The 14,580-nt window shown below is 44.2% G+C and overlaps 2 protein-coding genes across 2 annotated transcripts in view; one reads left to right on the top strand and one right to left on the bottom strand.

Annotated features, from left to right (window-relative positions):
- The first annotated feature begins 695 nt into the window (after positions 1–695).
- On the top strand, positions 696–10,494 carry LOC111970465 (solute carrier family 41 member 1-like). The gene is made up of 9 exons (XM_023997218.2): positions 696–800; positions 1,007–1,078; positions 1,592–1,736; positions 2,000–2,146; positions 3,274–3,418; positions 3,756–3,835; positions 5,661–5,795; positions 6,363–6,511; positions 9,029–10,494. The coding sequence occupies exons 1-9, from the start codon at positions 771–773 to the stop codon at positions 9,200–9,202; spliced, it is 1,077 nt and encodes a 358-aa protein (XP_023852986.2). The 5' UTR covers positions 696–770; the 3' UTR covers positions 9,203–10,494.
- LOC111970464 (carbohydrate sulfotransferase 11) overlaps positions 10,486–14,580 on the bottom strand; it is a 34,901-nt gene continuing 30,806 nt past the window's right edge. Inside the window, exon 3 of the mRNA XM_023997217.2 lies at positions 10,486–13,053. Within this exon, the coding sequence (XP_023852985.1) occupies positions 12,208–13,053 (846 nt within the window). The 3' untranslated portion in view covers positions 10,486–12,207. The remainder of the gene's footprint in view (positions 13,054–14,580) is intronic.

Raw genomic sequence — 14,580 nt, 5'->3', positions numbered from 1 at the left:
AGTGACTTTGACTGAAGCTCAGGGATTTTGTTCCTTTTCAATTGGAAATGAAAACGTAAAAAAAAAAAAAAATGTTCACCTGTAATCAACAAAAGTTATTGTATGCCACTAAATTACAGTAAGACTGTCATTTTAGTGTCACTAATATTTAACATGTTCAGATTATTGTTATTAGATTATAATGGGATGACAACAGCAACAGATTATGGTTTTCATCTGAATAAAGAAATGATATAATAACGGTAATCGTCTGTTCCTGTTACAGTGAATTATTCTGGTTGCCAGATCTGTTTGTGCTTGATCCAACTCCTTTCTGTTTTGGCACGACAACGACCAAGCAGTTGGCTAATGGATGAGTACTGTATATTTGGCAACCAGGCTGGCAGTGTTGGGAGGGATTGTTATGTTTCAGCACTGGGAGGTGCTTGAGGAGATCATTGTGTATGTTTCAGCATTGGGAACTGTTTAGGGAGATCATTATTGAGGTTTTAGAACTGGGACATGTTTAAAGAGGTCATTGTGTATGTTTCAGCATTGGGAACTGTTTAGGGAGATCATTATTCATGTTTTAGAACTGGGACATGTTTAAAGAGGTCATTGTGTATGTTTCAGCATTGGGAACTGTTTAGGGAGATAATTATTGAGGTTTTAGAACTGGGACATGTTTGAAGAGGTCATTGTGTATGTTTCAGCACTGGGAAGTGTTTAAGGAGATCACAGAGGTGTTTATCTTGGTGCCAGCCCTGGTGGGACTGAAAGGCAACCTGGAGATGACACTGGCATCCAGACTGTCTACAGCAGTAAGTGTACACACACACGCACGCACGTAGGCATGCATGCACACACACACAGACACTGCTGACACACACATACACGCACTCAACGCTGCCACAACATGTTTGAATGTAAAACTAAAACTAGATTTTACATACAAACTCACACGCACACCATTTAAAATGTTAAGTATTTCTCCCGTTCCTTTATAAACGGTCTATGTCCCTATCAGGCGAACACTCGGCAGCTGGATGATCCAAAGCAGCAGTGGAGGATAGTGTGTAGCAACCTGGCTCTCATTCAGGTGACACTGACCTCTCCTTCAGCAAATACAGCCAATGGCATTTTATCAAACCAGTGCTGTCACGTTATTATAAAGTACCTTTATCTGTGAATCCAACAGAGGACACAAGAGGGTTCACTGTATCAAGGCAATGACATGTCTCAGTGTTATGCCTCATTCTCCCTCCCTCCCTCTATCCCCCTACATCTCCCTCCTTTATTTCCTGCCCCCCTCTCCTCTTTCCTTGCTGCCTCTTCTGTTCATTCTTTCTCCCCTTCGCTCCCTGCCTCTCCTGCTCTCCCTTCCCTTCGCTTGCTCCTTTTCCACTCTCTCTCCCTTTCCCTCCCTCCCTCCCTTCTCTCTCTCTCTCTCTCTCTTCCCTTGCTGCATCTTCTGTTCTCCCTCTCTACCTGCTCCCTCTCCTCTGCTCCCCTCTCCCTCTCTCTCTGCTCCCCCCCTCTCTCTCTGCTCCCCCCCCTCTCTCTCTGCTCCCCCTCCCTCCCTACCGCTCCTATCTCTCTCTCTCCTCCATAGGTCCAGGCCACAGTGGTGGGTTTCCTGGCTGCGGTAGCTGCAGTGGGGTTGGGCGCGATGACCAGGGGTCGTGTAGACCTGCTGCAGGCTGCTGTTTTATGTGCCAGCAGCATCACCACAGCCTTTGTAGCAGCCCTGTCATTGGGCAAGTCAACCAGACAAAACCACAATAGCTGTCATGCCACTAGCCAGTGATAGTGTTAGGTAGTGTCACTTCCATCTTTCAGATGGAATACAGAATTAAGATGGCAATCTCAGTGGGCATTTCAAAGAATAATGTTTTATATCTGGGCATTTTTGAATTATTATGGATTCCTGAGTTTTGATTTTGACAATAGGGTTTTTATCCAACAAATGTATCTACAACTAGATTATTCTAGATCTAAAGTCCGCTCTCTGTGTCGGTAGGCCTGGTGATGGTGGGAGTGATCATTGGCTCCAGGAAACTGGGAATCAACCCTGACAACGTGGCCACGCCCATCGCTGCCAGCCTGGGTGACCTCATCACCCTCTCTCTGTTGGCTGGGGTCAGCAGCTTCCTCTTCCGGTTTAAAGGTCAGATCACTCACAGCAGAATAACTGGTATGTGCCGGAGTCTGGTCGAGCGGTAACACTCGACTCCCAGACCACACATGCTCCCCCGGCGACGGGGTTCGAGCCTCGGCTCAGCCACTGTTTGCCCCCATCCTACCTGTCATTGCTTTTTCATTGTCTGTCCCCCTGACTTTCTGTCCAGTCGAAAAATATATATAAAAGTAAGAAAGGATATTTGACATCTAATAGGCCCAAATGTTATCTGAACCTTAACCCCTATCACTGACCAGGCCCATATTGATGATTCCTAGGGCAAAACCTTGGTGGAGCCATTTCCATTATGCCTGGGTTCTGATTCCCTACACTTGTTCACTCCCCCTCATGGATTTAAACATTTTGAATTGATGTATGCATGGGGTGGACTAGATGGAGTTTCCACAATATTTCTTACACCAATCCGTTCCGTTTAAATCCATGAAGCACTCTTTGACGAGAAGGGTAAAGAATCAGACAGTAGGCCAGTTCTTTCAAATGTTCAAAGTATTTAGTAGAATGTGTTGGTTTGAAACTGATCTCTCATTATTTCCAACTGGAATAGACTATGAGCACCAACAAGATATCTTACATAACTTCACCATTATTTTATTTCACATTCATTTTCCTTTCCAGGCATAAAAACAAATCATATTGATCTTTGTAGTCAAAAAAAAATCTCTTATTAGTTTCCAAATAAAATATCCTCAACTCTCTCGAAAGAAAATTAATATTCGGTACTTCAATTGTGTCATCGGTAGAGGGCAGCACAGTTTCTTTCACGACTAGTTAGTTCAGGTCTGCTTAATAAATGTCCAACACAGTACACAGGGTGGGCTCCAGCAATTTCCATTCAGGTCTGCCCAGATTATAGGATAATTTTATCATGTGACAACAATTATGTCCTTCAGATGTAACACTTATTTTCTACCTGCATAGACAATGTGTATGTGGAATGTGCCCACTTTCTCACACACACACACACACACACACACACACACACACCACACACACACACACACACACACACACACACACACACACACACACACACACACACACACACACACACACACACACACACACACACACACACTACCTTTCCTGTCTTCCAGAGATGTGGTACCTGCCTGCTCTGGTGTGTGGCTTTTTCCTGGTTCTCATTCCGCTGTGGGTGGTCATCGCCCGGCACTCTCCTCCAATCAGAGAGGTGCTGAGGTCTGGGTGGCAGCCCGTCATCATGGCCATCTCCATCAGCAGGTAAATGCCTGGGGCTGTCAGCATTCTATCAATGTTCAATCCATGAGCTTTCAACTAGATTTCGAAGAAACAAAAATGCAGTATATTCACTTGCAGTTACAAGCGCAACTTGAAGGCCTTTTGTCACCTTTATCCAAACTGATTTTACAGAACTGGACAGGTGACAGCGACTGCTCAGTAGGCATAAATGCACCATATCACTTTCACCTATCCTCTCCTTTCAGATCAGTGCAGATGGAGGACACAGAGTGGAACTTATCACATGCCCCTTAGACAATCTACAACTTTGAACATGTTATGTGACGTTTGTGTCCCATTGTATCCTTGTAAACCACAGTATTGGGGGCCTGATACTGGATAAGACAGTGAGCGACCCGAACTTTGAGGGCCTGGCGGTGTTCACTCCCGTAATCAACGGTGAGTGGACCGAACCTAACTCCTCAGATCAATGAGTGGGGCATGTGATTCAATGCTCAGATTTCAATTTTGTCTCAATATTATTTCATTGTTGAAGAGTTCTTACTTCCTCCTTACTAACAAATATCCACAAGGAGCCCTCTAAGAAACAGCTGCATGGGCAAAACTAGAAACAGGTTTACCCCATTTGCAATGCTGCTTACCATTGCTAAATATGTATCTTGTAAAACCGCCATGAAATCTAATTTGGACATGGGTACGAGTCGAGAAGCCATAGCTTTATTGGTCTCAAGTGGTTATGAAAAGAGCATTAAGTTCCACTCATCCCTAACCTGTCCACTACTGTAACATATGATGTAAGCTTAAATGTAAAATCTGGTACTCCTTGTCTTAGAAGACAACATCTGGTTGTCTTGGTGGAAAGATAGATGGCATGTTTGACAAAATAATAGACAGGCGTGGTTCTTGTCCTGTTACATTTAAACAGTCTTTGAAGTATGACAGTAAATTACTGTAACTTGTGTGACTAATTACATGAAGCCTCTGCGCTATTGTAAACAATGTCATTTTATAGTGTAACGTTTTAAGGGCGGCAGGTAGCCTAGCGGTTAAGGGCGTTGGGCCAGTAACTGAAAGGTTGCTGGTTTGAATCCCTGAGCTGCCAGTGAAAATAATCTGCCGTTCTGCCCTTGAGTAAGGTAATTAACCCCCAACAACAACTGCTCCCTAGGCGCTGATGACATCGATTAAGGTAGCCCCCCCCAACATGTCTGATCCAGAGGGGTTGGGTTAAATGCAGAAGACACGTGAATGCATTCAGTTGTGCAACTGAATAAGTATCCCAATTCTGATATTTTTTCCACTCATTGGTCTTTAGGACCAATTACAGCAGATCTTTTCACAGCATATTCTTTTCAGAGCTGATCTGATTGGTCAAAAGACCAATTACTGAAAAAACAATCAGAATTGGGCTGACTGTGTAAACACAGCCTAAGACTAGCATGGCAATGTTTGTTGCCCACGGCTAGCCACCATCGCTGGAGAAGACTAACAATAAGGTTTACATAAACCTCTTTAGAATGACAACTATGTACTGTCTGCTTCAGAGGACTTCCTCTATATCTTTGCCAGCCTCAGCTAGCGCTAGCAAAGCTTTTCGCATTAATCGGCATTTCAAGACAGGAAGTACATTTCCATTGCAATTCAGTGTTTTTTTCTCTCTCTTTCGCACTCTCTTTTTCCCTCCCTCCTTGTTTATTCTTCTCTTACCTTTCTCCCTCTGCCTCCCAATCTTGTTCTCTCTTCTTCCCTCTTTCCTTCTGCCTATCAATCTTTCTGTACTTCTCCACCTCTCTCCCTCCATCCTCCTTACCCTCCTTACCTCCAATGGACACAAGATCATGCTATCTCTGCACACAAACTCACTTTAAAGATATGCCATTACATTCACATCAGAATTATCCCTACATAATTAACTAGAAAGAGTTGCAGAAAAACAAAATCAAATAAAATTACCTTGAAGACGCTTCATCATACCCTTATAAATACCTATAATTTACTAAACCCAAAGCTCAAGCCTAAATATGTAAATAACTAATTATAATATTCCATATAGAGACGCTTTTATCCAAAGTGACTTACAGTCATGTGTGTATAGATTTTACATATGGGTGGTCCCAGGAATCAAAACCTAGTATCCTGGTGTTAGAAGCACCATGCTCTACCAACTGAGCTACAAAGGACCAACATACAACTTCAACAAAATGCGATTATAAAAATGCCTACTGGTATTTCAACGACTGTTCGGCTCCTTCCCTTCACCCAGGTGTGGGAGGTAACCTGGTAGCCATCCAGGCCAGCCGCATCTCCACCTACCTACACTACTGGAGTATGCCAGGGTCCCTGCCTTTCCAGATGACACAACACTGGCCTGGCCCCTGCCTGACCTTCTGCTCCTCAGGTCAGCAGTCAAAACACACTTCAACTTCAAACACACAAGATGACACAACACTGCCCCTGCCTGACCTTCAGCTCACAACACTGCCCTGACCCCTGCCTGACCTTCAGCTCACAACACTTCCCTGACCCCTGTCTGACCTTGAGCTCACAACACTGCCCCTGCCTGACCTTCAGCTCACAACACTGCCCTGACCCCTGCCTGACCTTCAGCTCACAACACTGCCCTTCCCAGATTTTCAGCTTACGACAATGCCCTGACCCTTGCCTGACCTTCAGCTCACAACACTGCCCTGACCCTTGCCTGTGCTTCACAACACTGGCGTGACCCCTACCTGACCTTCAGCTCCTCAGCTAACCAGTCAAACAAACTTAAAAGAAACACAAAACAAGCAGAGTGGTCAAATGAACACTGCACACATCTACACACAATATTACTAACCTGTAACAGTCGTCAGTACCCTGCCCTCTCTTGTACACTTCCTCCTAGACATTAAAAGGGTTTTGGAAGTTTAGCTTATTTTCTGCTTATTTTTAAGATGTCCTCTAAGTCTCCTGTTTACATCAACAGGGGTCAACTCCAAGTCAGCGAGGGTTCTAGTCTTCCTGGTAGTTCCGGGTCACCTGCTTTTCCTCTACACCATCCACTTACTGAATGGCGGCCATGGCGCCCTCAGGCCTGCCTTTGTCTGCCTTTACCTGTGTGCGGCCCTGCTACAGGTCAGAGGTCAAATTCATATGTACCACAGACATGACACACTGTACCACTCCTACTTTAAAAGGTGACATATGGTGAAAAATTAATTTAAAAAAAGTACTGGCCTTGGTGAAGACTGAATATGGCCCCTGGGGAATTTTATTTTGATACTTCTATGCTATAGTATTTTATTCTATTGAATTTAATTGAACCTAGTTATTCCATAGTGACACTGCAAAAATAAAGTCGTAAGTCTGTATTGCCATAAACCTGTGAACTTTGTGATAAATTAAGAGAACGTTCATGTCAATTTTATGTCAATTATATTTATTTATTTTATTTTACCTTTATTTAACTAGGCAAGTCAGTTAAGAGCAAATTCTTATTTACAATGACGGCCTACCAAAAGGCAAAAGACCTCCTGCGGGGACGGGGGCTGGGATTAAAAAATAAAATAAATAACATAAATATAGAACAAAACACACATTACAACAAGAGAGAACACTACATTAAGAGAGACCTAAGACAACATTATAGCAAGGCAGCAACACATGACAACACAGTATGGTAGCAACACAACATGACAACAGCATGGTAGCAACACAACATGGGAGCAGCACAAAACATGGTACAAACATTATTGGGCACAGACAACAGCACAAAGGGCAAGAAGGTAGAGACAACAATACATCACGCAAAGCAGCCACAACTGTCAGTAAGAGAGTCCATGATTGAGTCTTTGAGTGTTTGTTTGTTTGTGGGTCTTGAGAGATGACCCGTTTACAGAGGAGTATAGAGTGCAGTGATGTGTCCTATAAGGAGCATTGGTGCAAATCTGATGGCCGAATGGTAAAGAACATCTAGCCACTCGAGAGCACCCTTACCTGCTGATCTATAAATTATGTCACCGTAATGGGTAGGATGGTCATCTGAATCAGGGTTAGTTCGATTGAGCCTAGGGGTACTCTCTTGGTGACAGGCAGTGGCTGAGACAGCAGATTTTCTGACTTTATACACTGCACTCTTTGAGAGAGGTAGTTATCAAACCAGGCCAAAGACCCCTCAGAGTCACCAATATTCCTTAGCCGGCCCACAAGAATGGAATGGTCTACCGTATCAAAAGCTTTGGCCAAGTCAATAAAAATAGCAGCACAACAATGCTTAGAATTAAGGGCAATGGTGACATCATTGAGGACCTTTAAGATTGCAGTGACACATCCATAACCTGAGCGGAAACCAGATTGCAAACCCAAGAGAATACTATAGACATCAAGAAAGCCAGTCAGTTGATTATTGACAAGTTTTTCCATCACTTTTGATAAACAGGGAAAATAGAAATAGGCCTATAACAGTTAGGATCGACTTGATCTCTCCTTTAAATAAAGGACAAACCGTGGCTGCCTTCCAAGCAATGAGAACCTCCCCAGAAAGGAGAGACAGGTTAAAAAGTTTGGAGATAGGCTTGGTGATGAAGGGGCAGCAACCTTAAAGAAGAAAGGGTATAAACCATCTCACCCAGATGGTTTTTTGGGGTCAAGTTACAGGAGCTCCTCTAGCACCTCGGAGTCAGTGACTGCCTGCAGGGAGAAACTTTGTATCGGGGCAGGGGTAAAAGAGGGAGAAGCATCGGGGATAGTCGCATTAGAAGGGGTGGGAGATGAGGAAATGTTGGACGGGCAAGGAGGCATGGCTGAGTCAAATAGAAATCCTGACTTAATGAAGTGGTCATTAAACAACAACCACATCAGTAACAACCACATCATCAACTTTAAGTGACATGGGCAGCTGTGAGGAGAAGGGTTTATTCTCCAGGTCTTTAACCGTTTTCCAGAACTTCTGGGGTTAGACCCACAGAGAGAGAACTGCTCCTTAAAGTAACTAACTTTGGCCTTCCGGATAGCCTATGTCAATTTCACGGACAGATGTTCCTTTACACTACGCCTCTCTTTTGTTTGGATCTCACACATTGAGGGTTTGGTTTGAGTAAATCATAGTTTTACACTACGAGAGCCATTGCCGATATAAACAACGGCCTTAGTAGAAATGTTAATAAGAGATTTTCAGCCCTCTTGCCAAACTCCGGCGCTGCAATTCAAACCACACGTCGCTGAAAATGCTGACCAGTATACCGATACATCTGTAGAACACCAGCCCAGTGTTTTAGTCCTGCTACTTCTCAGATTAAACATATTTTTCAGTAGAGTTGATATGACCTGTGGTGTCATTAGCAACTTTTTAGATACTTGAAAAAACTAAAATAAATGTATACAGACAGTGTGAACCATGTACGCGTTTTTGCCCTTAATGTTTATTGTTCACATGACCTCAACTTCTTTTTACTTGTTCACATACAGTGTGGGTTGCCAGTAATCTACATTATAATGGGATGTTACTAGACAGTATAACAGAGAAGCTATTGAACATGGCCTATACATCTTTCCCAGGGTGAAGGGACATTGTATTACAGCTTCTGCACTGTCCAACTTCCCTCAGTTACCTGCACTAGTGGGTTACTCATCGTGCTGTCAACTGATTCACAGGTTGTGATTCTGCTGTACCTGGCTGACCTAATGGTGCGCTGGATGTGGCGGAGGGGGCTGGACCCGGATAACTACTCTATCCCGTACCTCACGGCTCTGGGGGATCTGTTGGGGACCGGCTTCCTGGCCCTGATCTTCAGGGCCATTCAATCTATACCAGCCCACCATGTCTAGTGCGACTGAAGTTAAGATTTAACAACGTGGCCTACACACTGTAGTTTCACAGGCCTCCGACAACCACCAAGCTTGGCTCCACAGAAGCCCTGTTTATGCCTGCCGTTAACATACGTCCTTCGTCCTGATCTTGTCCGTTTACACTTATAAGATCTGATCACAATGCGTCTTTTAAAAGTCTACACAATCAGAATGTGGAAAAGATCAGGGAAAAGGCGGCATGTTAGAACCAGGTATCAACAGGGCTTAAGAAATGAATGCTGATAAGGGAGATGCTGTATACTGTAGCTCGACAGTCTTTCAGCACCCAGTAACCACATAGAAGCTACCTGTTGAGATGGCCTCTGTAAACGCTTTAATGGTAAAATGGCAAATGCACTGTACCAAAGCAATAATGTTGTCTGCGCTTGTTTGTTTGCTGACTGTCTATACATTTATCCTTAAGCTCAAAAATGGTTCACTTGTGAGTTTAGTCACAATAAATGTACTAATGCACTCACGGGATATACACACTATAAACCAATAGAGGACATGGGATAAATCCATGTGTCACAATTTCAATGATCGACCACTGCTATTTTCATTTGTGCCTTTAAACCATTACTGTAGAAACTACAGGAGTCATGTGCAGTATTTATTTTCTTATTATTAGTCAAGTAATGACATCGGCAATGTTGCTTGATCGGCAATTAGTCTGCTGCAGTGAATTGGTTTGAAAGTGAATGTTTGTATCAACGTCTCTAACACATACTGTACCACTGTTGCCCACATTTTGTTATAACTTTTTTGTGCCAAAAGTGTTATGCTTATCTCTTCAAATAAATGGGTCCTTTTAAGTAAATTAATATATACTTTTAAAAACAGGCTTAAATCACATTTGATGCTCTGCAATGACACAAACAATATAACTTTCACCAAAGATTTCAACAGTTCGACATGTTGACTTAGTATGTATGTGTTAGTGTAACCGATGTGAAATGGCTAGCTAGTTAGCGGTGGTGCGCGCTAATAGCGTTTCAATCGGTGACGTCACTCACTTTGAGACCTTGAAGTAGTGGTTCCCCTTGCTCTGCAAGGGCCGCGGCTTTTGTGGAGCGATGGGTAACGATGCTTCGTGGGTGACTGTTGTTGATGTGTGCAGAGGGTCCCTGGTTCGCGCCCGGGTCGGGGCGAGGGGACGGACTAAAGTTAAACTGTTACATGAACAATAGTCAGATTGTACCTAGAGAGCAAGTTATTTTAGTAACCCAATTTGTATCAATGTGTTCCATTGTTGGAATAAAACCATTCACATACAATGCCTGTCTTTCATTTTATGACCCCACATATATTACAGTAGATTCAATGCATGTCATGTGATTTTACAGAACAGATCAATAAAATGTGACCTGACCACCAGCAACATTCAAACACGTCCTTGTGGCAACCCTGTACTTCAACACCACGGCACCCAGGCCGATCCTCTGCTACAGGGGGGGGAGGACATAAATACCTGTGCTGAACACCCCAACAGTTATTTCTCACACACACACGGTAAAACGTTACCAAAACCACAGTTTTCATAAAGCGATGCCCATGCTGTAGGGATAGAACCGTGTCGGGGTCAAGGTTCGTGTCTCTCGGCTGTGGAGCACATACCCTAGAAGTGCCGTGTTGACATTGTGTCAGAGAACATGACAGGTATCCAGATTGAGTGAAGCCTGTGACAAATGGCTAGACCTTTACTTAAAGGGATAGTTTGGAAAAAATTACATGTTACGATATTGATTTATTTACCTTGAAAGCGGTTTGTGGACAAGGAGTGACGGCATTACACACTTTTGGTTTTGTTAAACTAGCCACTGCCAACAAATGTAATTTCACTGAACTATCAAAGTAAGCCCCATGTTGGGGCCTTGTCTTCGGTAGACTTTATCAGACAGGTGTCCAAGCCTCCAGAAGGGTCACTGTTGGTACTAGCATAATGTGAAGAGTATTGACATCAAGACTGATAAAACTATTACCTGTACAATTGGACACAACTCTGTTTTGAATGCAGTGAAAGGGCTCTCTTCTCATACCTTTGTTCACAGGACCTATAAAACTGCATGATTTGACTTCAATATTTCAAACATACACAGTAAATTCAACATGTTGCAAAGATGGATTGTTACCCATTGTGTTGACTGCTACGCCAGCATTCCAGACACAGACACACAAAAACTGCTTAAATGTGTTTATTTGACTGTCTGAGGTTATGGTAGTTATTCCTAATGTCTAAATGTGTGGTCTATCTGCAGTTTGTTGACATTGGGACACAAATATCACAATAAATAAACCGTCCAATGAGAGTCAACTCTCTACAGTATAAGGAAAACACTAATTTCCAGAGGATGTCATACACCTTTAAGTCATAAGGCACTAATAGAGAGACGTTCAGCACCCCTATTACTTCAGATAGCCTGCGCTCCTTTTAGTCTTACTGTAGAAGGGTGGTGACAAAATAAACTTTGAAAGAAAAAATAATAATTGTAACCAAAGTTTGTTGGTAGTGTCAAAGTTTGGTCATTTTGAGTTAATGTGCACTTGAGGTGCATTTTACACATACAGAAGCAATCATTTAATCTCCATCGGCTCATTGCTAACAGTACAACATCTTCATCTTAAGTGTCCATTCCCCATTGTCTCATCTTAAGGCCACTCTCACTTTTGATATGAAAGATATCATTAGTTCCTTATATTTCACCAGGTTAGTCCTCTCTGTAATAAACATTACTGTGCTTTGAAGAGTCCCGGGACCCATGTTAAAAGTGTCTGTACCACTTCTTTTGAACCCTCTGTCACAGGTTATACATAATGTTGTTATAAGCAACAGCTGTTAAAAGCCGCCAGAAGAGCTGACATCAGCTATACATCACAAGCAATAAGCTAGTGGTGCCGGGCACAATGTCACGCTTCCAACTACATGACGTAGTGCTTATGCTAGATGGTTCAAACTAAGGCTCCTCCTAAGAAGCGTAACGTCATCAAAACTTCAGGTACTCCGGCGTGGAGTAGTTGAACAGCAGGAAGTCCATGTGGTAGAGGTTATACAGCTTCTTCTGATAGAAGGGGCTGATGTTGTTGAAGAACTGAGCGGCCATGTCTCCCGTAGTCCTGGTGTTCTTGGCCGAGGCAGGGAAAGTCACCTGGCCCTCCACCCCAGCCAGTTGCAGCACGTAGCGGGAGTCCTGCTCCAGCGTCTCGTACTTGCCCACCACGTCGTAGTGGATGAGGCAGGGGTGGCAAAGCGAGTGCACGCGCTCCCAGTGCTCGTTGAAGGGCTCCTCGCGCTGTGTGGCCGGGTCCACCAGGTAGTAGACAAACTCCTCGAAGGAGACGTCGTCTCCCCGCTCCAGCGCTTCGGCCTGTGGGTTGGGCCGGTGCCGGCGGATGATCTTGGTGCCGTAGCGCTTGTGGAAGGCCGTGTTGTAGCTGCGTGTAAACTTGTTGCGGTAAGCCGAAACGAGCCGCTCAAAGGGCTCACGCACGAACACAAACTTTAGGTAGGAGCGCAGTCGCTGGTTGATCTGAGAGGTGGAATACTCAGAGAGGGTGCGCAGGTTGCCAGGCACGTGGGCCTCATTGGCGGGGATGGCGAGGGGGTCGCGGTGGGGGCCAGCGGCGCCTGTCAGGACCATTAGGACACGCTTCCAGTTGGTGCAGGCCACCTTGGGCACGTAGCAGTAGAGCAGGCCGTGTTGGTCATCCACAATGACGTGCTTGAGGTCCTCGGGGATGAGCACGCGGCGCTTGCGCGTGTACGAGCGGCAGGCGTCCTCCAGCAGCTCCCGCCGACCCTGGTGGGTCACCTGCACCGTCGACTGCTCCAGCTGTAAGAGAGGAGAGGATTCCAGACACTGACACAAATGGTACACGGCTCAGCGTGGTTTAACAGTTAATTGAGCTTGAGGAGAGTAGGAAATGAGATGGCAAGTGATTATTGCTCGGGGATACATTTTTATATCCATGTCACTGAACACACTGACATATTTTAACATGTTAACACATGAACAAGTTTCAACATTGTTCATTGTTCATTAGATGACAAGAAACTGGTCTGGAGAAGACCAAAAATATGTCATGTCAGGAGGCTGAGCACAAGCGCTGAACAATCTATAAAGGGTTTTGTCTCCAGAACTAATATGTTTTGTCTCTAGAACTAAAGTGTTTTGGCTCCAGAACTAAAGGAGTTTGGCTCAGAACCTAATATTGTTGGCTCCAGAACTAAAAGAGTGTTGGCTCCAGAACTAAAAGAGTGTTGGCTCCAGAACTAAAAGAGTGTTGGCTCCAGAACTAAAAGAGTGTTGGCTCCAGAACTAAAAGAGTGTTGGCTCCAGAACTAAAAGAGTGTTGGCTCCAGAACTAAAAGAGTGTTGGCTCCAGAACTAAAAGAGTGTTGGCTCCAGAACTAACCCCTATGACACTTCATGTACAGTGCATTCGGAAATTATTCAGACCCCTTGACTTTTCCACATTTTGTTACATTACAGCCTTATTCGAAAATTAATTAAATCGTTTTTTTCCTCGTCAATCTACACATAATACCCCATAATGACAAAGAAAAATAAGGTTTTTAGAAAATGTTGTTAATGTGAATWAAAAAAAAACTGAAATATCACATTTGCATAAGTATTCAGACCCTTTACTCAGTACTTTGTTGAAGCACCTTTGGCAGCGATAACAGCCTTGAGTCTTCTTGGGTATGACGCTATAAGCTTGGCACACCTGTATTTGGAGAGTTTCTCCAATTCTTCTCTGCAGATCCTCTCAAGCTCTGTCAGGTTGGATGGGGAGCGTTGCTGCTATTTTCAGGTCTCTCCAGAGATGTTTGATCGGGTTCAAGTCCAGGCTCTGGCTGGTGCACTCAAGGACATTCAGAGACTTGTCCCGAAGCCACTCCTACGTTATCTTGGCTGTGTGCTTAGGGTTGTTGTCCTGTTAGAAGGTAAACCTTTGCCCTAGTCTTAGGTCCTGAGCACTCTGGAGCAGGTTTTCATCAAGGATCTCTCTGTACTTTGCTCTGTTCATCTTTCCCTCAATCTTGACTCATCTACCAGTCCCTGCTGCTGAAAAATATCCCCAGAGCAAGATGCTGCCACCACCATGCTTCACCGCAGGGATGGTGTCAGGTTTCCTCCAGGCGTGAGGCTTGGCATTCAGGCAAAAGAGTTTCATCTTGGTTTCATCAGTCCAGAGAATCTTGTTTCTCATGGTCTCAGTCTTTACGTGCCTATTGGCAAAATCCAAGCGGGCTGTCATCTGCCTTTTACTGAGTGGTTTCCGTCTGGCCACTCTACCATAAAGGCCTGATTGGTGGAATGATGCAGAGATGGTTGTCCTTCTGGAAGGTTCTCCCA

This window comes from Salvelinus sp. IW2-2015, linkage group LG11 (genome assembly GCF_002910315.2).
Source record: "Salvelinus sp. IW2-2015 linkage group LG11, ASM291031v2, whole genome shotgun sequence".
Classification (NCBI taxonomy): domain Eukaryota; kingdom Metazoa; phylum Chordata; class Actinopteri; order Salmoniformes; family Salmonidae; genus Salvelinus; species Salvelinus sp. IW2-2015.
Note: the sequence above shows the minus strand (reverse complement) of the source record. Positions and strands in the feature narration are given on the sequence as shown.

Excerpts from the sequence above, each read along its gene's own strand:
- LOC111970465 (XM_023997218.2), top strand. The coding sequence starts at position 771 with ATGACACTGGCATCCAGACTGTCTACAGCA. Across the intron at positions 2,147-3,273 it reads CTTCCTCTTCCGGTTTAAAG|AGATGTGGTACCTGCCTGCT; the intron begins GTCAGATCACTC and ends CCTGTCTTCCAG. Across the intron at positions 3,419-3,755 it reads ATGGCCATCTCCATCAGCAG|TATTGGGGGCCTGATACTGG; the intron begins GTAAATGCCTGG and ends TGTAAACCACAG.